Consider the following 23,771-nt stretch of genomic DNA (forward strand, 5'->3'; position numbering starts at 1 on the left):
CAAGAGGAGCCCGACAGCGCCATCTAGTGGCGCGCATAGACACATAGACACACAGACACACGACGCAAACGCACACCTTAAACAAAAGAAAAAGGTGTGTGATACATTCATTCATAGACTTGTCGCATTATAATGTATGGATTTTTACGCAATTAATCGCGTTTACTTATTTTATTTCCTTTTATGCTCCATCTATTGTCTTTATTACTGATTATTGGTTATGTCTTCACCATTATTGATTATTTAATTGATTTAAAATATTCTGTAGGTAAGGCTGCTAATATTTACAGCAAGGACAAAGGACACTGTAGTCTGGATGGATGATGATGATGAAAACTGAAACATGTTCAGGATCCGTTAATTATCATTTTTAGGATTTATCCACAGGTTTATTCTACAGGTTTGTTCTGAGATAAAAACAAATAAGTGCCTTGGACAGATTAAATTGTTGATGAATAAAAACTAAAGGTGTTTCACACAAACATAAAGATCTGATACATCTGAACCACATCTGGACCTGGTCTGGACCTCAGGTCATAAACCACCTGCTGAGTTCTGGTTTGTTCAGACTGAGCAGGTAAATCTCCACCTAACGTCGACTCACCTGGACAGATGTGTCCTCCAGCTGCAGGGTGGGTGTTTGTTCGTTAGTGAGTTAGTGAGATTTCTTTAGTCCGAGCTGATGAACCTCAGAAACCAGGACCTGCAGGTTTGAGCTGATTTAAACGTTACAATGTTGATGTTTCGTATATTTTTGATTTATTTTGAAGCTCAAACATTCACAGACATTTTAAAGAGACATTCCATCAATTAAACAAACGAGAAAACAACAGGTCACTGTGTCGGGTGGAGAAAGATTTCACTGGTCAAACAAGCAAACAAAAGGGGAGCAGGTTCCCTGGGTCCATGATGTCACTTCCTGTTGACAGCGTCCACTTCATTAGCTACACCGTCGTACGGCCGAACACGTCTCCTATCCGGAAGACTCAGATCCAGGCGTGTTCCTCGTGTTCTGACCCGTCAGGTATTTCAGTCTTTAAATAGAAACAAACATGGACACAAATAAATGTTGGGAATGTTGTTGTTTTTTTTTTTAAATCCAACGAGCTCCTCAGGAGTCCGTTCGTGTGTGTGCTCAGCGTCTGCTGCCATGACGACCGCTTCCTTGTGGTCTCTCGCCAACGTGTCCAGACGACAACGTTACCTCCTCCAGGAAACTGAGAGAGAGAGAGAGACAGAAAGAGAGAGAGGTAAAGACATCTAAGGTCACATGATATTTGGGGATTTTATGTCTGGTTTTTCATTTTTGCTGCCAACTATTAAAGGGATAGTGCAACATTTTGGCAAACTGTAAAATTGTAATAATTTGGCAAATATGTAATATGTAAATGTAAAAATAATAACAGAACATTACGAGACAGAGTTGTTTTAGAGGCAAATTCATGCAACACAAGTGATGCACGTTGCCTTCAGGTACAGTTTTTCAGCAGGCAGTCTCTGTATTTGCCTCTAAAACAACTCAGTCTCGTAACGTTGTGTTATTATCTCATAGTGTGGTGAATGTGCAGGTCACAACTTGTCCATGAAAGCGTTTTGGAGTTGTTGGATTGTGTATTTGATGAGTTTGATGAGGGAAACCAAGAAATCCCATGAGCCTCCGTAGTGTAGCTCTGAGCAGCTCGCGGCTCTGCTCCGCCGTTCTAAAAACAGCTTGCACCGACAATTAAAGGTAACGAACCTACTGCTATGACTATAGGGATTATGGCAATGGGCCAATTTGCCAAAACATTGAACCATCCCTTTAATGTGATGATCTGGAAAATGTGTGTCACCTCTTAGTGTTGTGGATGCTGCTTCCTCCCAGGACGATGCGGACTCCAGGTGTGCTGCGGTTCAGGTTGTAAACAGTCAAAGCTTCTTCGTACATGGCTCCACCGATTATGAACACAATGATGTCCTGAGGCCTGAAAGAAAGACACACACAAACACTCTGTAGGATTGTTCAGCACCACTTCAACATTCACATCCTTTCTTTCAACATTTGAAATAAAAGACTAAGACTGTCTGTGGCTTTTAATTTGAAAAACTGACTCTTATTGATCCATTGATTCTCCAATTTCCACACACACACACACACACACACACACACACACACACAGGTTTCTCTCTCTCTCTCTCTCTCAGGTGTGTGTTACCTGTCTCTGAGGCTGCTGGCTCCCAGGTACGGGAACTGACTGTCTCTGAGTCGACCTTTGATCAGCTGATCCAGAGTGTCGTGGAGCAGAGGCTGATGCTGCGTGTACACGTTCTCCACGCCCTGAACACACACACACACACACACACACACACACACACACACACACACACACACAGAGAGAGAAAAATATATGAATTCAAGAAACAATCTTCAACTTTAAGGCTGCAAGAACCGGTTGTCAGGGTGTTTTGAGTGGTTGCTAGGGAGGGTGAAGTGGTAACTATGGCGACAGTAGCTGCTCATGTATCCACAAGTTTCCGAACATCATCTATGGTCAAAACTGGAAGGTTTCGGTTTTGCATTTCCGGTGGAATTGTACGTTTACGTTTCCATGGTTTTCAGTCGTTGTCATAGTTGCGGTAAACGCATGGATCTAATAACGCTGGCTTTTAACACGGATGTCAATTTGTGTGATATCCACTGTTAAAAGCTGGTGTGATGATCCATGCGTTTTACAGATTTTCATTGAAAAAAAAAATAAAATCCATGCATTTACAGCGGCTACTGAAACCATGGAAACATAAACATAAAATTCCACTGGAAGAGCAAAACCGGCTACGTTTTTGACGTCGGAAAAAGGTGGATAATGTGTAGGCTACATATGTGTCTGCACCTTGAGTCCTTTGAAGAACTGTTTGGTGATGGCGACGGCGTCTGTCGGCGTGATGAGGTCACTTCCTCTGACTCTCTTCCCTCCGTACTCGACCACGGACTGAACCATCTGAGAGAGAGGAGACACACGTTCAGGGTTAAACCATCCAGTCGGAGCTGAGCGTTGCTTGGTTATTATAGTTTTTACATTTTCATTAGCTTTTATTTTTATGTAGTTTTTCAGTTTGCTTGTTTTTAAATTTCAGTTTAGTTTTAGTTCAACAAGTAATTAAGCAGTTTTAGTTTAGTTTTTATTTTTGAGGAATTGACTGGTTTTTATTTCGTCTTAGTTTTAGTTTTTCAGGTTTTAGGAGAAAGCCTCTGTGAGACCTCTGAAGATGAATTTCCAAATTTGTGGGATTTTTCCTTTTTAGTTGAATCCCATAAATGTTCCCATCAGTCCTCACCACGTTACATTCACTCTTATCTACCTGTGGGTTGCACTCCAAGTCGTCTCATATTGAGCTGTAGCGTTTTCTTCCTGCAACTTTAGCATCTCTAAGAAAACTAAAACTAAGCTGATGTTATCTGCAATTCAGTTTAGTTTTAGTTAATTTTTATTTAGTTCTTGTTTTTGGAAAAATTGTTAGTTTTTTTATTTTTATGTCAGTTTAATACATTATTTTTTCACTGCTAGTTTTTATTTATTTATTTAACCTTTATTTAACCAGGTAAAAAGACCCGTTGAGATCGAGATCTCATTTTCAAGGGCGACCTGGCCAAGAAGGCAGCAGCACACGTCGTCAACATTTCCATAAGACACAAAATACAATATTACATTACAATAAATAGGGCCATAGTACAATAGAGGTTAAAACAAAGTGCAAGGAACATGGGGTCATGGTGGCAAGAATGGTCAGCAGAGGCACAGCTCAATTGATTTTTGTTGTCGGTCCTGTGAAGTGACGGAAAACATTAAAAGATACGAGTTCAGACATTTTCAGTTCAGCCTGGAGATTAGTTTCAGTTTTAGTTAACTATAACAACCCCGAAGAAGCGGTGATGACATCATTACCCTGCGGTGTCGCTCGGTCACTCCTTTCCTGCTCAGCTCGTCCATCAGTGACGGGAGGATGGTGCTGCTGTGGCGCTCGTATCTCAGGGCGTAGAGCATGACGAGGCGGACGGCGTCCAGCTCCGACAGACGAGGGTTCTGCAGCAGGCGACGCACGCTCTGAGACGAGAGAAGAAGAAGAAGAAATATACGAGGGTTTGAGAAAGGAAACTTCGACTTTCTCCTCCCTTTAACACTAGTAGCACTTGGATTTTGAGTGGCATCCAACGTTGACCGATCTCAGCAGAGTCGGTCCAATACCACATTAAAAATGAAATAAGTGCAATAGGTTGTCATTAAAAAAATAATCTGTTGTATTTGTTTAAAGGGATAGTTGAACATTTTGGCAAATTGGCCCATTGCCATAATCTCTATAGTCATAGCAGTAGGTTCCTTATTTTTAATTGTCAGTGCAAGCTATTTTTAGAACGGCGGAGCAGAGCCGTGAGCTGCTCAGAGCTACGCTACGGAGGCTAATGGGATTTCTTGGTTTCCCTCATCAAATACACAATCCAACAACTCCAAAACGCTCTGGTGGACAAGTTGTGACCTGCACATTCACCATGCTATGAGATAATAACAGAACGTTACGAGACAGAGTTGTTTTCGAGGTAAATACAGAGACTGTTTGCTGAAAACGCGCATCAGCGGTTTTACATGAATTTACCTGTAAAACAACTCCGTCTCGCAACGTTCTGTTATTATCTCATAGCGTGGTGAATGTGCAGGTCACAACTTGTCCTCCAGAGCGTTTTGGAGTTGTTGGATTGTGTATTTGATGAGTTTGATGAAGGGAGCAGAGCAGCTTGCGGCTCTGCTCCGCCGTTATAAAAATAGCTTGCACCGACAATTAAAGGTAACAAACCTACTGCTATGACTATAGGGATTATGGCAATGGGCCAATTTGCCAAAATGTTGACCTATCCCTTTAACACTTTCCGTGACGCTGTTACCTGCGAGGCGTTGGAGTGGTCGTTCTGACAGGCCAGCTCCTGCTCCACCTCCGACACCTCCATCAGCTGACGCTCCGACACCAGCCGAGACAGCTCGCCCACCACCGTCACGTGCTTGGACACGGTGCCCGACATCTTCTTGAACTGAGGGTAGTTGTCTACAAAGGCCTGCAGAGGACACACACACACACACACACACACACACAGTAAATGTTGTGTAATGATTCAATGTAGGAGCTGGTAATGTTTATGTTTGGTGTTCGTCTTGGATGTTTAGTTTGCATATGTATGTATTAAGTATGTGTCTTCTGCATTTATTTTTGTTTTTATGTATTGAGTAAAGTATGTGTCGTTTGTAGATGGTTTGTACTTGTCACTTATGAAAATGAAAAGACCCCCAGGAAGAATAGCTGCTGCCGGCCTCGCAAAAGCTAATGGGGATCTAAATAAACCAAACCAAACCAATCCAGTTCTCACTGTTAAATGTTTTGTCTTTATGTAAAGCACACTGAGTTGCCCCTTGGTATGAAATGCACTATATAAATAAAGATGACTTGCCTAAATACCACCAAAACATGATAAAAAGTGAATAAATATTGAATAAATACAATAAAGACTGTGCAGCAGTGCCACGTGTGACCATAACAAAACCACTCAGACCTTCATGTCGGTGATGGACTCCAGCTTCTGTTGTCCTTTAGGTTTCTTCTTCTGGAAATCCTCCATCAGGTTCTTTATGTTGGTGCCGATCTCTCCAAAGTTCAGGTACAGGTTCTAACACACACACACACACATATACACACACTTTAATTTAAATACTGCATCAGTCTTTCACTCTCAATCTGTGTTGCTGCGTCTCTCTTCAGACTCACGTTGGCGTAGAACTCGTCGTTCTCCGCGGACAGGACGACCTCCCTCAGGTCTTTGCTGATCCCCGGGACCCGGGACAAGTCGATCCGGTTGTTGTTCAGACCCAGCAGCTCGTGGACCATGGCCTGGTAGGTCCACTGCAGAACCAGACCACACAGAGACGTTTTATTAGCAACACAGACGAAGATCACCATCAGGTTTCCATAGCTCAGTGTGTGTTTCAGCATCAACAACATTAAAGGAGAATTCCGGTAATTTTTGACCCCTAAATCCTGATGGTCACCCGGTGTTGGGGGGAGCAAAAAACGCGACTAAAATTGATGCAGGCAAACCAGAGTTACACCATGGCTAGACGGCGCTAGCACTAGCGACAACGCTAAAGTATGGGGGCAATTTTTTCAACCACAACAAACACTCAAAAAACAATCAAATATCTATGGTACATGACTCGAATCCTTATGACACACCACTGAACTCATAAACCGGTATAAACAGTATAAACTTTGTGTTTTTGCATGTTATCACTCACCTCAGACAGCCGAACTCTGGAACGTCCTGGAAAGACATTACTAACCGATCACAGAGCGCCTTCTCCCCGCCACAGAAACAAAAATAAACGGTCAGGGGCGTCGCGTGGCGTAGTGGTTAGAGCGGGCGCCCCATGTATAGAGGCACAGTCCTCGCTGCAGTCGGGCGCCATTTACTGCGTGTCACTCCCCCTCTCTCTGCCTCCCCGTTTCCTGTCTGTCTCAACTGTACTATCCATAAAGGCATAAATGCCCAAAAAATATACTTAAAAAATAAATAAATAAATGGTCAGTGCAGTGCAGTGGTAATGTCCAAAATATCTCTGACCGTTTATTTTTGTAAAGAAATTATCACAACAAGGAAAAAGTGTTTGTTTCTGTGGCGGAGAAAAGGCGCTCTGCAATCAGATAGTAATGTCTTTCCAGGATGTTCCAGAGTTCGGCTGTCTGAGGTGAGTGATATCATGCAAAAACACAAAGTTTATACTGTTTATACTGTGAACTATATGAGTTCAGGATTCGAGTCATGTACCATAGATATTTGATTGTTTGTTGTGGTTGAAAGAATTGCCCCTCTAGGTTAGCGTTGTGGCTATCCCTAGCACCCGGTAGTCGCTTTTTTTGCTCCCCCCAACACTGGGTGACCATCAGGACAACGATTTAGGGGTCAAAAATGACCGGAATTCTCCTTTAAGTCTGGAAAGTCTCAGTTTACACCAACAAAGAACAACAACATGTGCGTGCTGAGTTAAAAACAGGAGGAGACAGAGTTGATGATATCATGGTGTGAAGCGTTGTGATTGGTCACCTGGTTGAGCAGCGGCGTGATGGCGTCGTCGCTGCGGTCGAGGATCAGCAGCAGAGGAGGAACCTCCGTCTTCCTGAAGTCAAACAGCTCGTACTCCTTGGTGATGATTTGCTGATGACACAGAGACATGGAGTTAACACTGTCCAGATATAGATATACGTATATACATTTATAAATACTGCACTGTTCAAAAATATTTTAATACATCACTGTAAAAATACTCCAATCCTGAACTTCTGAGCATTTCAACACTGATTTTACAAATAACTCCAGAGTGTAGTTGTCAATATGTGTTTAGCTTTAGATTAATTTTACAGGTTTGCAAATGTTGTTTTACAAAAACACTATTATACTATCACATTGTTGGTGAATGCCACTTTGAAAAGTGTCTGAGCTTTTGTGGCATTTTATCTTATTTATTTACTTATTACTTGTATTTCTATTATTTATTTTTATTATTATTATTATGGGGTGTATGTATGTGTGTATAATGTCTGTATATGTATGTGTGTATGCATATGTCTCTATATATTACATTTATTATATTATATTTATGTGCTGTTGAATGTATTCTAATGTATCCTAATAAACATTTGATCACAAAAAAAAAGCGTCTGAGTCTTTTTGTTGCTACTCTGAGCCTGTGTGTGACTTAATGAAACAAACTGAACACTGAACGCAGCATCACGTGTTCTGGATGAATTGAAAACACACTCTGAACAAGACGCTGACTGAAGCTGTAAAATATCTGACCCTGAAATATGGCGTAAGTACGAGTTATAACACTTGTGTGATGGTGTTTGTGTGAGCGTTTCGGAGTGCTGTTGCCATAGAAACCTTGACGCTCTCGGCCAGGCGTTTGGACATGTCCGAGGACAGCTGGTAGCGGATCATCGGACACTTCTTCAGAGCGAGGAGGACGGAGGTCAGACCCTGAGTGCAGCGAGACAACATGGAGGGTTCCCAGCTCCGACCCTGACACACACACACACACACACACACACAGACACGGTAAACACACACACATCAGCCTCCAATAAATAATCAATATCAGCCCAGTTGTGACACGTCTAGACCATGTGACTTCTTTTGTGTATTAATATTACATTATTTAAGGTAGTACTGAAGTACAGAATGAAATCTGAGTGTGGAGAAAGAGTTAAAGGGATAGTTTTCAAGGTAAATTTGTGCAAAACCTCTGCATTTGCCTCTAAAACTCTGTCTCGTAGATTTCCGTCATTATCTCGTAGCGTGGTGAATGTGCACCAGAGCGTTTTGGAGTTGTTGGATTGTGCATTTGATGAGTTTGATGAGGGAAACCAAGAAATCCCATTAGCCTCCGTAGTGTAGCTCTGAGCAGCAGGGATTATGGCGATGGGCCAATTTGCTAATATGTTGAACTATCCCTTTAAATTAAAAGGGATTTTGTAAATCTGTGATGTCTGTCAAATGATGGCCATTAGATTTTCCTCTGCGTTTTGTTTATTACTAAGGGAGCTGTGTATGTTGTATGTATGTTGGACCCCAGGAAGAATAGCTGATGCTGTTGCTGGTGCTAGAAAGAAAGAAAGAAAGAAAGAAAGAAAGAAAGAAAGAAAGAAAGAAAGAAAGAAAGAAAGAAAGAAAGAAAGAGTCACAGTGAACAAACACAGACAGATCTGGGTTCTTACCCGGGCGACTCCCTGCAGGTTGAGGGAGAACAGGTGAGGATTCACCGCGATGAAATCTCCATAAAACTCCTGCAGACACACACACACACACACACACACACACACACACACACAGACACACACGCAGAGCGATGAACAAATGCAGACGACTCGGTTACAGATGAGATTTACAACCCGACAGAGAGTTCAACCTTCACTGAAGAGACTGAAACCAAACCATAAAACTTCACTAAACTAAAAATCTTGTTAAAACCACATCACAACACCAGTCTGACTCTGTAATTACCTGCACTAGTCGGGATCATCCTGCACTTTCTTTTGCCGTTTTTTGCACTATACACACACATCTCTAGTTTTTTTATTTTATTGTTCCACTATACAGGCTGTATTCCCACAGTTTACAGTTGTTATTCATTTGTTATTTATGTCCAACAGTTCCATTTTTGTGTACAAACTGCACACCTTGCTGCTGTAAACCACCATACACTGAATATATTCCTGAAACATTTTGGTACATAACTACAGTGGGGAAAATAAGTATTTGACTCCCTGCTGATTTTTTACCCTTATTTAATGTATAACCTTTATGGTGATATTATATTTCTGGATGTTTTGTTGATATTTTGCCTTTTTCCGTTAAAATAAACTTACCATAAAAACCATAGACCACCTATTTCTTTGTGGAGGAGCAAAGTTACAAAATCAGCAGGGAATCAAACACTTATGTTTGTCTTACATCGTTTTTAAATCTCTATATTTGCATATTCTTCTACTTTTATTTTTACCTTGTATGTCACAAATGTATGCTTCTGTAACAACCAAATTTCACATGTGTGGGATTTAATAAAAAGTCGTATGTCTTATTGGTGTGCTCATCTGACCACATGTTGTCCAGCCAGCCTGACTCCCAGCATGCATCAGGGGACAGTTTCACTCACCTGGACTTCAGCCACCACTTCCTGTTCATCAGCTTCAGCCAGAGCTTTGATCTCACTCTTACTGATCACGTTACTGAAGTCTGAAACACACACACAAGTCAGAAAACATCACATTAAATAACTATGAACATTAAGAAACATCGGTCCTGTGTCTGTCAGAGGGTCGATCGCACTAAGACACTTGTAACTGCTGGGTTTCTGAAAGCAAAGTCGGTGTACTGGGATACACTGGAGCATGTGTTTCAGTTTGAACTGTCCCTGCAACAATGAAAAAAATCGATAATTCACCAATCATCTACTCACCGTCATGCCAAGGAAGGGTTTGGAGAACTTTCAGAGTCATCAAAACGCTTTAGGAGTTCCAGGGATTTTCATATAATGGCGGCGGATAGAGCTCACTTTTGAATCATTCAAAACACACACTATGAAATATCCAGATACCTCCATACTGCTCGTCTGTAGTGGCTCCCAGTGGCTGTGTTTGTTTGTGCTGGGAGCTACTACTACAACAAGGCTAAAAACAGAGATCAAATTAATTATTTCCAAACAACTTTTTCATGTGGCGGCTTCAGGACACTTGGGTCAGTACAGACGAGCAGTATGGAGGTATCTGGATGTTTCATAGTGTGTGTTTTAGACGATTCAAAAGTGAACTCTGTCCCCCGCCATTATATGAAAACTGGTTGCCAGCCGGACCCCCCCTGGAACTCCTAAAGCGTTTTGATAACTCGTTTTGTTAAAGCATTTTGGCATGACGGTGAGTAGAAAATTGGTGAATTATCGATTTTGGGTGAAGTATCCCTTTAAGTCAGCCTTGATCAGCGCAAAGTGTATCGTGGATGTTTAGGAAACTATCGCTGGATCACCATGATACTAAAGAAAACCTAAAAGCTGAAGAAGTTCTGCAGCCTGTTTTCTCTCTGGTTTCTGGAGTTTTATTTTGAAGGGGCATCAGAGATAATGACATCACACTGGATCAGATCATTGTGTGTGTGTGTGTGTGTGTGTGTGTGTGTGTGTGTGTGTGTGTGTGTGTGTGTGTGTGTGTCAGGTCTACAGTAACCAACTTACAGATGAAGTAGACGCTGTACTTTGGTCTCCTCAGCTCCTGGATCAGATGTTCTACGTTCTCCTGCAAGAAACACACACGTCACAGTTTCAGTCACAGCTGCAGTGGAGATCATGACTCGTCACTCGGACCATGACTCGTCACTCGGACCATGACTCGTCACTCGGACCATGACTCGTCACTCGGATCACGACTCGTCACTCGGACCATGACTCGTCACTCCGAGGCAGCTGAGTCGAGGCTCTTCTTGTACCTTGGTGGGTCTGAGGAAGCAGATGGCCTTCAGGTGTTTCATGCTGTCTCTGTTCTGAGAGTCGATCCGTTCGAAGAGGTAAACTTCCTTCTGCAGGATCTCGGACTGAGTGTACACCACGCTCACTATGCTGGTCTGTGACACACAACACAAAAACACACACACACACACACACAAATCAAATACACAGCAGCTCCTGAGAGATGATTATGGGTTACATCTAACCGACAGGCAGCAAGTAAATCAACAATACAACATAGACCCGTAAAATTAAACAACTTTTTTTCAAGACACTTTCTCATTTCTATTTAACCCTCTATGGTACGCATCATGATGCCAGTGGGGGAAAAAATGTTTGGAGTGTTTTTATGTCTCAAAATAGACTAAATAAACATAATCTAAAGACATTTTTAAAAATTATTTATTTTTGGAAGTTTTTGGGATTTGTTGACTGTAGGCAACATTGTACCATTACGGTTCGTCATATACTGTATTAGAAACACCAGTCTCTGTAGACTTTCACCTTCACTGGCCTCATCCTCATCCCAATTCTCACTCTCATCTTCCTCATCATCATCATAATAGCCTGATGTTTACTTTACTGCATCCAAAATCAAATTTATTAAGGAAAAAAAACAAAATTATGATGAATTATATGTTTTTGAACATTATATTTACACCTAAACACACACTACCATAGTCTCATAATGCAATATTGATTCCATAATGGTCCACTGTCGCCTCAAGGCAACATTGCAATTTTCTATAATGGTACGTTGTTGCTTTCGGGCAACAGGTGCATTTTAACAAGTTTCCATTAGTAATAAGTAAATAAATTGCATGGAACTATTAAAAATTAAACTTTACTAATCTATTAGTGTAAATATATTTTTTTCCAGATGAAAAAGGGCCAGGAAGTTATGTTTTCAGACCGTTTTAGTGGAGGAAAATGGCAAACCTGTTTCCTTTGAAAAAGTCTGAAAAAAAGGGTTTCAGTATGGCTTCTTGAAAGTCATGTGATAAATTAAAGCATTGTTATTGGTTCTCTAAGGTCTCCTCTCTTTTTTAAAGTATTACAGCATTAAATGGGATGAATTGTGGAGATGTGACAGGCCAAAAAGTGGTATGTTGCCTGAGGGCAACATGGTACCATAGAGGGTTAAAAGTAGATTTTAGTGAAGTAAGAAGGCAACATAGTGCACCTCCTCCACATCAACCCGGGCCAGATGTTGTCTTAACCCTCCTGTTGTCCACCTGGGTCAAGGAAGGAAGGAAGGCAGGAAGGACGAAGGGAAAGAAGGAAGGAAGGACAAAGGGAAAGAAGGACGGAAGAAAGGAAGGAAGGGGGAAAGGAAGGAAAGATAGATGGAGGGAGGAACAGATTGGGTCAAAAGGGAAGGAAGGGAGGGAGAAGGATTGTGGAAAGAAGAAAGGGAAGGGAAGAAGGGAGGAAAGAAAGATGGAGGGTCAAATTGGATGAAAGGAGGAAGGGAGAAATAAGGAAGGAAGAAAGGATGGGATTTTGGAAAGAATGAAGAGAGAAAGGAAGGAAAGAAGGAAGGATGGAGGAAAGGAACAGATTGGGTCAATTTAACCCAAAAGGACAACATACCCCTACTGGACTGAACCTCAGATTATTTCTCTAACAAAGTAAAAGAAAATTGTTGTAAATAAGTTTCAGTATGATCTTTTATTCACACTATTTCTAGTCTTATCATACAGAACTTAGTTACACTCAGTAGTCGAGTTGAGGGGGGATGAGGGGGGATGGCCTCCCCCCTGAAATAAAAACGATCAAAATCATCCCCCCTGAAAAAATGCCATCCCCCCTCTCCATCCCTCCCCTTTTCACATTAAATGTTGGACATATAACTTGTAATTATAGGCTGTCAAATCAATTTTAACGGCGTCAATTTCTTTTTATCTATTGATAGTTGATTTCATTAAAAAACATTTGCACAAATCAAGCCTATCCACTTTTCCATGTTGATAAAAGTATTAAAATGATAATTCAAGGGACATTTAGGCTATAATAGATAAAAATGTGCGTTTAATTTGCGATTAATCGCGAGTTAAGTATGACATTCATGAGATTAATCAGGATTAAATATTTTAATAGATTGACAGCCCTAATTATTTCATCATTAGAGAGTTGAATAAAAGAAATAATAAGATCTGAGGGCACAAATAAAAAAAATTCAAATAAACTTGGCTTGATTTGATTTGAGAGGATTAAGAAGTGTTATTTTCAGTGTTTTGTTTTGATATCGAATTTACATGAATTACCCCCCCCCCTTTTTTTTAAGGTGAAAAAAATAGACCATCCCCCCTGAATCTTTTTTACAACTCGACTACTGGTTACACTAACATTAATATCCAGATCATTTAATCACAATCAGTCATGGTTTGGATGCCACAGTCTACCTCAGTGTTGCTGACCGCGCTCATCACAGTTTACCATCTTCTAATGGCTGCTTCTACAGTAACAGGATGCTGTCGCCTACATTATTTGTCTAGTGAGTGGCTCCAGACCTGAATCTAGGTAGAAAATCGACTGTCAACATGAATACAGCTGACACATCTGCAGAAATTATGTGACGCAGTTGTGTCAAAGACTCAGAGGAGAGTTTACAACATGTGGTGGATCCATGAGATGAAGAAAGTGATCTGTGAGGGCACGGAAAGGTGTTTAACTAGATTCAGGTCTGGAGACACTCACTAAACAAATTGACATTGTCCAGCTACAAGCAGCCATGAGAAGATGGTAAACTGTGATGAGCATGAGTGAGATAGACTGTGGCATTAGAACCAGGACTGATTGTGATTAAATAACCTGGATAATAATGTCAGTGTGACTAGGAACAGCTCTGTACCAGAGGGCTGGAAACAGGGTAAAAGCTCAGACTGAAACTTATTTACAACAACTTCTTCTTCTTTACTTTGTCAGAGAATTAACCTGGTGTTTAATCCAGTAAAATTTAAGACAACATCTGGCCCTGGCTGATGTGGAGGAGGTGCTATGTTGCCTGGTTACTTCACTAAAATCTTCATCTTGAAAAGTCCTTGTCTGGTTTGTATTGTTGACTACACAACAAACTCGGTCCAGGACTTCATTGGATCAACACAGTAAACCCAGAGCAGAACCAGGACCGCGGGTGGGGTCGTTCAGATAACCACTGCAGAACCGGGACAACCCGCCGGTCCCGGTCCCGCGGCCCCGGTGTCTCACCGTCTCTCGGTCCATCAGCAGCACCTTCATCCCGGGCCCGCTGCTCTCCACCATCTTGGAGATGTACTGCTTCACCGCGAGCGTCACGTTCATGGCGGCGACGACACAACGACCAACTAGGGAGGAGAAGCAGCCGTGTTACCGACCGTCCGGTACCGTCAGTTACCGTGTGAGAGCCTCCGTGTCACGGGCCAGGACCAAAATCAGCTGAGCTGCGACAACACAACAAGCTTCGGGAGTACTTCCGGGTTCGTTACGTTGTTACGTCGTCACGCACTTCTACGTCAACACCAGAGTGCAGAGATATATATTTATTATGCATCACTGAGTACAGTAAGTTTGGGATAAGTAATACAATATACATATAATACAAACCTTCTGGATTGACATCCACAATTGGATCAAACAAAAAATAGTATTATTTCCAGCTGCTATCTCTCGTGATGATGTCACTTTCGGTATGATCTTACAAAACAAATATGATGAACTCTGTTGCAATTTAATTCTTTGTCTAGCTAAGTTTTTCATCCACAAGAATAGAGTTATGAAGTCATCCCCAAAATTTATTGTCTTCATGAATGAATTTAAATTGTACATGAAATCACTAAAACTTGTAACAGAAATAAAGGCACAAAAACTATATGATAATTTAAAGAATTTCCCCACTGAAATGAATAACTAAAATTGATTTGAATCCCCCTTATGAAATCAATGTTTATTCTATTTTATATTTAATTTATTTTTGACTATTTATTTTGAGATGTTTATTTTAATTTTACTTTTATTTCAACTGCTCTAAATGTATTCTATTGAAGCACTAATATGTATGTTCCTATTGTGAATTAACTTGCACTAATGTTGAATGATGTTCATCTGGCATTCCCTTGACACTTATGGTATATGCACTATGAAAAATGCCAGTGTTGTTTATTTTTGTACTTTTTCAATAAAAATTTTAAAAAAAAAAAAAAAAAAAGTTTGGGATAAGTATACAGTTAACAAATAGTGATAAAATTCCATATATTTGCAATGAATTAAAATTAAACTTTAATTTATTTGCCATGGATTTTCTATTAGAGTTATCATAATGCTGTTGTGTAGTCAATTGTCAAATCATAGTCACTTGTTACTCTGCCTCAACCAAGTCTGAAAGTAAAAAAAGAGGAAATATTACAGTTTTATTGCTATCAACAGCAGTAAGGGTTTAGTCAAGTTAACAGAGTTCAAAGCAACACAAGCATAGCCTAATAAGAAGAATAGTTAACAAATAGTGATAGAATTACGTGTATTTACAATGAATTCAAATCAAATTTTAGCATTTGCATGGATTTCCTATTTGAACACATCATTATGCAGTTGTGAGTCCAGACATGTTGTGAGTGACCTGTCAGTTTGCCTCATTCAAGTCTGAAAGTTTGATAAAAACAGAGAAAATGCTACGATTTTATTGCTGTTGATGACTGTAGGGGTTAAGTAAACTTAACACAGTTAAAAGTAATTAACACAAGCATATAAATACCGCAAAACAAAGCATTTATTGACCGTTATTTAGCAATTATCGGGGTTTTCCTATTGCTTTCAATTGCCCGCCAAGCACTTCCGGGAACTTTCTGAGGCTACATGGACCACGTGATCGGCCAGCATTTTGAACTTCCGTTGTCGCCACTCTCTCTCTCTCTAGGCACTCTAGTTGTAAATGACCTTTAATATGAGCATAGTATTCTTATAAATGTGTTTTTATGTTTACTTATTGACATTCTTTAAGGCCAGGCTTTTATTTTTATATATTAAGCAGACGGATATTTAGTGCTTTTATTTTGAAAGCGTCTCGTCGAGACCTCGTACACATCCGGTGCTTCACTGCTTCGGACTTTACAGGTGTCGTAGGAAAAGTGTGTCTGCAAGGCTAAGAGTGTGTCTTCAATGCTAAAAGCAAGCAAAGTGTGTCTAACCCTCATGAAACGCCCTAGCACCTGGCTAATAAGGGGCACAAGGTTTGTTTTGTTACCATTTCATGCTATATGTCCGGCTCGAGTTTGGTTGCCGTGGATATTTTCATGTGTGGAACGTATTGTGGTTAGCGGTAGCTACTATTAGCATCGGCGAGCTGCCGTGTCGGTCTGTATTGAAGTGAGATGAAGCTATAAGCTAACTCATAGGTTGTTTTATTAATGCAACAGGATGTATTTTGTCTGGTTTATATAAGGTCTGCTAAGGTTAAAAACTGTTTAGTGGGTTAAAAACGAACGGTTAAAAATGCTAATGTCTATTGTCTATTGTTTTATATTGCACTCTATGGGAGGTTGTCTTTCAGTTAAAATGTGAATTTTCCTTCATGACTGTAACATCAGTCGTAGCAGTTAAAATATAATTCATAGAGTAAAACCTGTGAGTCTACAATAAGTTTATTAGATAAAAGGAGAGTCAACTTACATGATTGTTATGTGATAAAGGCAGTTAAAGGGTGATTTCAAGTAAGAGTAAAGCTAACTGTATTTTGTTTTCTTCTTTTCATAGCTCTTACGGTGTGTTTACATTGAATACGATCCAAGGAATAAAACATTGTGAACCATCAGTTTGAGAGTTCGACCATCATTTAGCCGGGGATGCTACTCTAGTCAACACGTACCAAGCGCCTTTTTCAGAGTTTGTTGTTTTGTAGATGATTTCAAAGAGACCAGACTGCCTCTCCCAGCAGTCGGCCGGAGGAGATCCCCACTTTCCTGCTCTGTATCCGTAAATAAATGTGGAAGGAGCAATGTCGTCCAGCCTGAGCAGTGTTGTTGCCTTGGTATTGTGTGTGGCTCTGACCCCTTGCGTAGGGGGGAGAGACGAGGAATGTAAAAGCTTTACAGATGACTTTGGGATGTATCAACCAGGACAATACTGCTACCTAGAATTTTGCTGTGGGTCTTGCAAGGACAGATACTGCTGTCAAGATTCTTCCCGGAAGCTTTCTGAGGACGAACAAGAGATCTGTGATTACGTCTCGTCGCCAGTAAAGCGCATGGTCATTAGGATTATTGTGACTGTAATCATTGTGCTCGTCTTCATCTGCTGCTGGCTCTATCCCTGCTGCTGTTTGTACAAGGCATGCCGCAAGCCGCCACCGGTGGTAGCAACAAGCACTTACACAGCAGTGGTCACCGGTACGGCTCAGCAGCGCCCCCAGCAGTACCCCCAGCAGGCCATCGCAACGCCCAGCCAGCCTAAGGTCCACCAGGGGGCCCGGTATCCGCCCTACCAGCCCGTACCAGTGCAGCCAGGATACGGGACCCAGCCCATGCCCCAGGCCGACGGAGCTCAGCCCATGCCCACGACGCCCGACCCAGCAGCGCCTCCGACCTATCAGGAAGCCACCGGTCCAGCCTACCCACCCAACCCAGCGCCTTACAGCCAGGCTGCATTCAACCCCGACCAGCCAGCGTACCCGGCGCAGCCTCCCGCCCAGCCGCAGCCCAACGCTCCGTACGACCCCCCGGATTTCCTTTCCCAGCTCCATACATTCAACCCCAACCCGCCGCAGCCCAACGCTCCGTACGCCCCCCCGGATTTCCTTTCCCAACCCGCCTACGATTTCCTTTCCCAACCCGCCTACAACCCGGATTTTGGTGCACCCAGGACCGAATGATGGACCACACACAGGGCCGGCCCTAGGATTTTGGTGGCCCTAAACAAGATTTTTATTTGTGACCCACTCTAAGCGCAAACACCAAATCACTGGTTAAAACTGAATACAGACGTGTTTATGCCCTCTGAGGTTTGAGGCCATTTTCTCAACTTTTACATATTTTCTTAAATTGATCTTTTTAAGATACTTGCAGATGTAACAATACTATACAACAGTAACAATACTCAAGTGTTTTATGTCTAAATATTAGAACCTCCGCTGTAAGCACACTGAGGCCAATTTGTCCTAGAACACTGTAGAAAGAAATAATTTAGGCCAAATGCTGGAAATTTGAGGTCTGCTTTTTGAAAAAAATTCAAATCCCTTGTGAAAACACACCTTCAGTCATGAGAATGAACTGTTTTGGTGCTTGAAATAGGATATGAATACAGTAATAGATAAGTGTAGAAAACAAGTCTAAAATGAAATTTTGTAAGATTGCTTTTTGAGCATAAATGTTGTCATTCTGCCGTTCTATTTTCACCAAATGTCTCAAATGTGAGATAAAAGAAGCTGAATATTGACTTCAAATGACATATAAAGCTCATGGCGTGCACGTGCAGACCTCAGGATGTTTAAATGACTTGACTTGAACCCCGGTACCTTTCTGATCATGTGGCCCCCCACCTAACGGCTGTGGCCCTAAACAACCGCATATAGTGTTTATGCCAGGGGCCGGCCCTGACCACACATATGGAGCTATTTCCCTGACATTAAAAGTTGGCATTGAAAACTGAATTTGGAATTGTAGTAAAAGTTGTATTGACACTGAAACAAGTATCGGCATTGAAAAATGTTGGAACACAGGCATAAAAAATACAATATTTTATTTGAATTTTTAAAAAATATATTATCATGTAGTTTTCAATGTCAGTCTTCAGATTTCTTCTTCATGCGTCCCTAGCCCCCCCCCCCACGCCAAAACCCTGACAGTAACTTGGCATTGAAAAAAAGAACATTGAAACAGAAAATAAAAACCAGTGAGACTGGGGGGGAAATGCAGTGTAAAAAAACACACTGAAAAAGATGGACATGAAGAAGAAATCTGAAGACTGACATTGAAAACTACATGATAATATATTTTTTTTTAAATCCAAATAAAATATTGTATTTTTTATGCCTGTGTTCCAACATTTTTCAATGCCGATGCTTGTTTCAGTGTCAATAGAACTTTTATTACAATGCCAAATTCTGTTTTCAATGCCAACTTTTAATGTCAGGGAAATAGCTCCATACACACAGCGCCACGCTCACAGCCACTTTAAACATGCTGCAGAACTGGAAAATGTGTGATCCGAGTCAATATGAGAAAGAGTCAATATGAGAAAGAGTCATATGCTGCGGCGGTTGAATGTGGAAATCTGAACGACACATTTGTAGTTGTTGAAGTGCTGTGGAAGAGTTGCCACGTGAAAAATGTTGACACCTCTTGGCTCTGCACGGACATACAATATACAAGTGGTGAGATTTAATTTTTGTTTTTATATTTCTCAGCGGCTCTGCCATAGTCACCTTGGTGAATTAAACATGAAACCACTAAGTCTGATATTAAAGAGAAGATGAAGTGCTTCGTCATCAGGCATCTGAACGTAGGCTACCTCAACACGTCCCTCATAGTCCCTGTCTATACGGTGCACTGGACAAACATGCTTGACCTCCTTAATCCACTATCTGCAGTGATCACAGTCGCATTCATGGTCAAATTTAGCAGAGGGAGTTTCAGATTCCATGACTGGATTTAATTGAGCCCTTTCCAGTTTACTTCAAACCCATAAAGTGCTTTTCAGATGATATGAGGTATGTCAGTTTTTATAACTCCCCAGCAAAAAGGTTAGTGTAAGTTCTCAGTCATCCAGGTCATGGTGGTTGCAGTTTTACTACAGGAAGTCCAGTTGCCTTCTCATTTAGCATTTATTTTATAATGGCCAGCAAAAAGGGAACATTCAACATGTAAATTCAACAAAGTAAGCGCAGTGGCACACAGGATAGGATCACTTCACATGTAAGATGTTATGTGTTTTTGTCTTTTCTTTTTTTTCATTCATCTGTTCACTCTTTCACTCGTTTTCATTTTCTCATTGTACAGTTGTGCACATTTAACTGAGCTAAAATGCATCGGCAGCTTTGAAATCAGTTAACCGAAGGAGATTGATCACTTTTCGAGCAACCCAACGTTCACCCCGTCTCATCTGCCACCAACACCGACGTTATACTTAATGCAAGAAACGATTGTGCCTTCTCAGCCATAGGACTTTTATCAAACAACAGTGTGCATGTCATTTCGAGCACTTTAACGTCTCATTTTGTATTTATTCTTGTTTCTGATATGGTTGTGTTGCCTCCACTGAGCTGCCCTCATAGAGGTTAGATTGAGTTAAAGTTACCGTAAAGTTTACCCTCCCACCATGTTTTTCAGTGTATCCTGAACAATATGACTGCCATCAAACTGTGTAGCCTTGTCATTTTCGTTCCTTTAGAAACACCTCAGTCTCTGTTTTTTTATGAATCTTTGCAGATCATCGGTTTCTTATTCATTACTCTGTGTCGAATCACAAGTTCTACTTTTGTCATTGCCATCACTATTGCCTTTATAAGACATCAACAATGTAACAGTAAAGTTTTGGAAAAATAATAGATGGAAAAGAAATGAACAGACAAGCCTCCCCTGTTTTGCTCTGCCTTGTCACTTTTCTTTCCTTTGTGTTTTTGCAGCAAAGCCAATACTTCCTCTTTCTGCTGACTGAAATGACTTGAAATTTAGTTTTTACTAAAGTGACCTTTATTTCTTGTAGGTAGTCACAGCTCATGTGACAGACTGGACTTCTGAGTCACCCTGTTGCCTGCTTTTATTTTCAGTGTCCTTTGTTGTGGTCAAAGAAAATAGTACCTAACATATTCCATTATATGTGAATGTCACGGGTGCAGATTTCAGAAGACTTCCAGTCACATCTATGCTGTGGCTTATTTAACCTTCCTGACGTTTGACAGACCACATACAAGCCAAAAAAGGGGTATAATGTCATCACACATCAACTTGTATTCTGCAAAATAGGTTTTTTTGTGAGGAATGTGCTAATGTCCTATCTCGACCAATTGATTTATCTAAATTTCTTTGTAGGCATGCCCTTTGTCTCAGGTCTAGCTTCATATACTTGTATGTTCTGCCTGTGATTTTTAGTCTTGTGGCCAGTGTTGATTCGACAAGGTGACTTAAGTTGAAAAGTTTTTATTTGTGTGTTTGTGTGCGTGGATTATAGCCATACATGTTCCGGCTGTTTCTCGTCCAAGAATAGTTGTCATTGATGCTAATATGAGAATATATTTACATGACTTTTATTGTTAAAAACCCTCAACTTATTTTTTTGTGTTCAATAAAAAAAATAAAAAAAAAATGATTTCAAAGAGATTTCATAGATTTTACCCAACTAATCATTAGGCTTAAGAAGGACATTTATGTGAACTGTACCCACTGTGTCTCTGTCAATGAAACCTTGGTTCATTTATTTTGGTCTTGCCCACACACCAGACAACTTTGGAGCAGACTGGCACGCTTTATCAGTGATCATATTTATCCCCAGTTTAATTTATGCTGGAAAAATGTTTTGTTTGGCTACACTGAATATGATTAAAAAAAAAACTAAATTCTCAGTTTTATATGATTAATTTGTTAATTATTTTATCCAAATTGTATATACATACGTCTAAATTTTCTGGTAAGAAGCCAGACTTCTTGGAACTGTCTGCATATGTTGGTCAATATTATCTCCTCCCTCTGTGATTGTGAGAATAAAAAAGATGTTAAAACGTAGTATGATCTTTGTAAGCTTTACAAAATATTTATTTAAGTTTATGTTTTTTCTGTCTTGCTGTCATCCCCTGGCGTATTTATGATTGTTTGGTTGTGTATTACAGTAATGTTGTATACACTTATTTCATCTAACTGTATTCAGTCCTGTGTTGTTGTTAATAAAGTTGTTAAATAAAATAAAAAATACAAATAAAAATACAAATAAAAAAAGAGTTTGTAAGATGATGGCTTTTTCTCTTTCATTCACGAGTCCCCTAAGATTTAGTTTTATGAATGTAACTTTTATATTAGTTACATTTATTTTTCGCTTGTATTATTATAATTACTGAGAGTTTGGATTTTCGCTAAGCCCCGCCCACAAACGGCTACTGTCCAATCCTACGTTAGTAACCGTAACTATGCACCAGAGGTCTGGTAGCTTTCAGCAGAAGTCACCATGCCGCTTCGGTGTGCGTACGGGACTTGCAAGACCGATTCACGATATCCGAGTAGATTGGAGGGTGGTGTTACATTTTTTCCCTTCCCCAAGCCAAAGACGCAAGGAGAAAAATGCCGGGCGTGGATAAAGCAGTGTGGCAGACCACATGAACAGCTGAATCCCTCCAAAATCAACAAGAACACCTACGTTTGTTCGAAGGTAAGATGCTAACTAATGTCAGCTAACATAGCTTTGTGTGTAATAAAACCTTAGTAAGCAAAGACGTCTCAATAGTATTAGGGCCACATTGACAGAGTCACAGTTTTACGAGAATAAAGTCATAATTTTACAAGAATAAAGTCATCATATTACAAGAAAAAGGTCATAATTTTACAAGAATAAAGTGATAATTTTACGAGAACAAAGTCATAATTTACGAGAAAAAGTCAGAATTTTACAAGAATAAAGTAGCGATTTTATGACAAAAAGTCGTACATTTATGAGAAAGAGCTGATCCTGATACTGATGACAATGTGGTGCTGATGTGCCAAAATATTAAATATCGCCATGTTTGTGAAACCTGTAAGTACAACCTCACGAAATGCTCCACTGCCCTCATTTTAACAACTTTCCTCCTATAAAACAACAGATCAAAATATTATGACTTTGTTCTGGTAATACTACGAGTTTTTTTCTCGTAAAATTGTGACTTTTTCTCGTAAAACTATGACTTTATTCTCGTAGTCTGTGAAAACATTTTTTGTCTCAATGTGGCCCTAATACTCCATCGTAAGTAAGATAAACAAGTTCTGACATAGTGATATCTTTCAGCATTTTGTGAATGGACGTCCTACACCTGAGTTCCCAGATCCTGTGGCTGCGCCTCCTTCCTCAAGGGGGGAACATCGCAGAGGCAGAAAAACCCTAGCAAAAAGGTTGGCTGCATGTCATTTTGGTCTTGTCTTAAAAATAACAAGTGTTAAAGCAGAAGTAAGTGGTCCGGTCGTTTTCGCTAATGCTGCGTTCCAGGCAGGCTTTTGAAATCGTAAATTACAGCTTCAAGTCACAACTTACGACTTTGTAGCGTTCCAGGCAACCCACTCGTGTTTTTCCGACCTGTTTTACCGGTGAAAGTCACTATAACGGCCACTCGTAACTTCCGACCGGTGAACTCGTACCAGATCGAACTGGTACCACTTCACGGTCGGAAAAATACGAGTTTCCTTGAACGCACCATAACAGTCCTCGTCCCTACGTCACCACATTCACGGCGTCCCTTGGCTGCACACACAGCCCTGCATGCCGTTCTCTCTCCTCATTGGATAAAAACTGTAGGATACGATAAATGTTTTCTCTTCGGCTCAGAGTAGAGCAGAGTGACTGACAGACCCGTGTTTCAGTCCAAACACTCTATGTAAGTGATTGCTGTCGGAAGATATAACTATTTAAGACTTATATTAACACAAATATATCACTTACTTCTGCTTTAACACCAAGAATGGTAAAATACAGTAAAAAAACAACAACCCAAAAACAGTTAACAAGGCTTCACTGCTATTGCAAGATTGCATTCAGTGTGGCTACTACCTCAAAGTT

At 40.6% G+C, this 23,771-nt stretch overlaps 2 protein-coding genes across 2 annotated transcripts; one reads left to right on the top strand and one right to left on the bottom strand.

Moving 5' to 3' along the window:
- Positions 1-738: 738 nt before the first annotated feature.
- Positions 739-14,519, bottom strand: vps45 (vacuolar protein sorting 45 homolog). The gene is made up of 15 exons (XM_085790978.1): positions 14,280-14,519; positions 11,051-11,185; positions 10,800-10,860; positions 9,729-9,808; positions 8,791-8,859; positions 7,958-8,095; positions 7,121-7,231; positions 5,788-5,922; positions 5,576-5,689; positions 4,916-5,083; positions 3,924-4,082; positions 2,871-2,978; positions 2,196-2,317; positions 1,833-1,964; positions 739-1,217 (listed from the first exon to the last, which is right to left on the bottom strand). The coding sequence occupies exons 1-15, from the start codon at positions 14,370-14,372 to the stop codon at positions 1,136-1,138; spliced, it is 1,707 nt and encodes a 568-aa protein (XP_085647104.1). The 5' UTR covers positions 14,373-14,519; the 3' UTR covers positions 739-1,135.
- Positions 14,520-16,825: 2,306 nt separating this feature from the next.
- On the top strand, positions 16,826-18,015 carry LOC146978296 (uncharacterized). Its single transcript, XM_085790979.1, has one exon. The coding sequence runs from the start codon at positions 17,038-17,040 to the stop codon at positions 17,908-17,910; it is 873 nt and encodes a 290-aa protein (XP_085647105.1). The 5' UTR covers positions 16,826-17,037; the 3' UTR covers positions 17,911-18,015.
- Positions 18,016-23,771: the final 5,756 nt, after the last annotated feature.

Source organism: Trachurus japonicus, chromosome 11, assembly GCF_045865225.1.
Source record: "Trachurus japonicus isolate A0001 chromosome 11, Traja_1.0".
Taxonomy (NCBI): Eukaryota; Metazoa; Chordata; class Actinopteri; order Carangiformes; family Carangidae; genus Trachurus; species Trachurus japonicus.

Coding starts and splice junctions, on each gene's coding strand:
- vps45 (XM_085790978.1), bottom strand. CDS start 14,372: ATGAACGTGACGCTCGCGGTGAAGCAGTACATCTCCAAGATGGTGGAG. Junction 11,186..14,279: donor TGCTGATGGACCGAGAGACG/GTGAGACACCGG, acceptor TGTGTGTCACAG/ACCAGCATAGTGAGCGTGGT. Junction 8,096..8,790: donor ACCTGCAGGGAGTCGCCCGG/GTAAGAACCCAG, acceptor TGTGTGTGTCAG/GGTCGGAGCTGGGAACCCTC.
- LOC146978296 (XM_085790979.1), top strand. CDS start 17,038: ATGTCGTCCAGCCTGAGCAGTGTTGTTGCCTTGGTATTGTGTGTGGCT.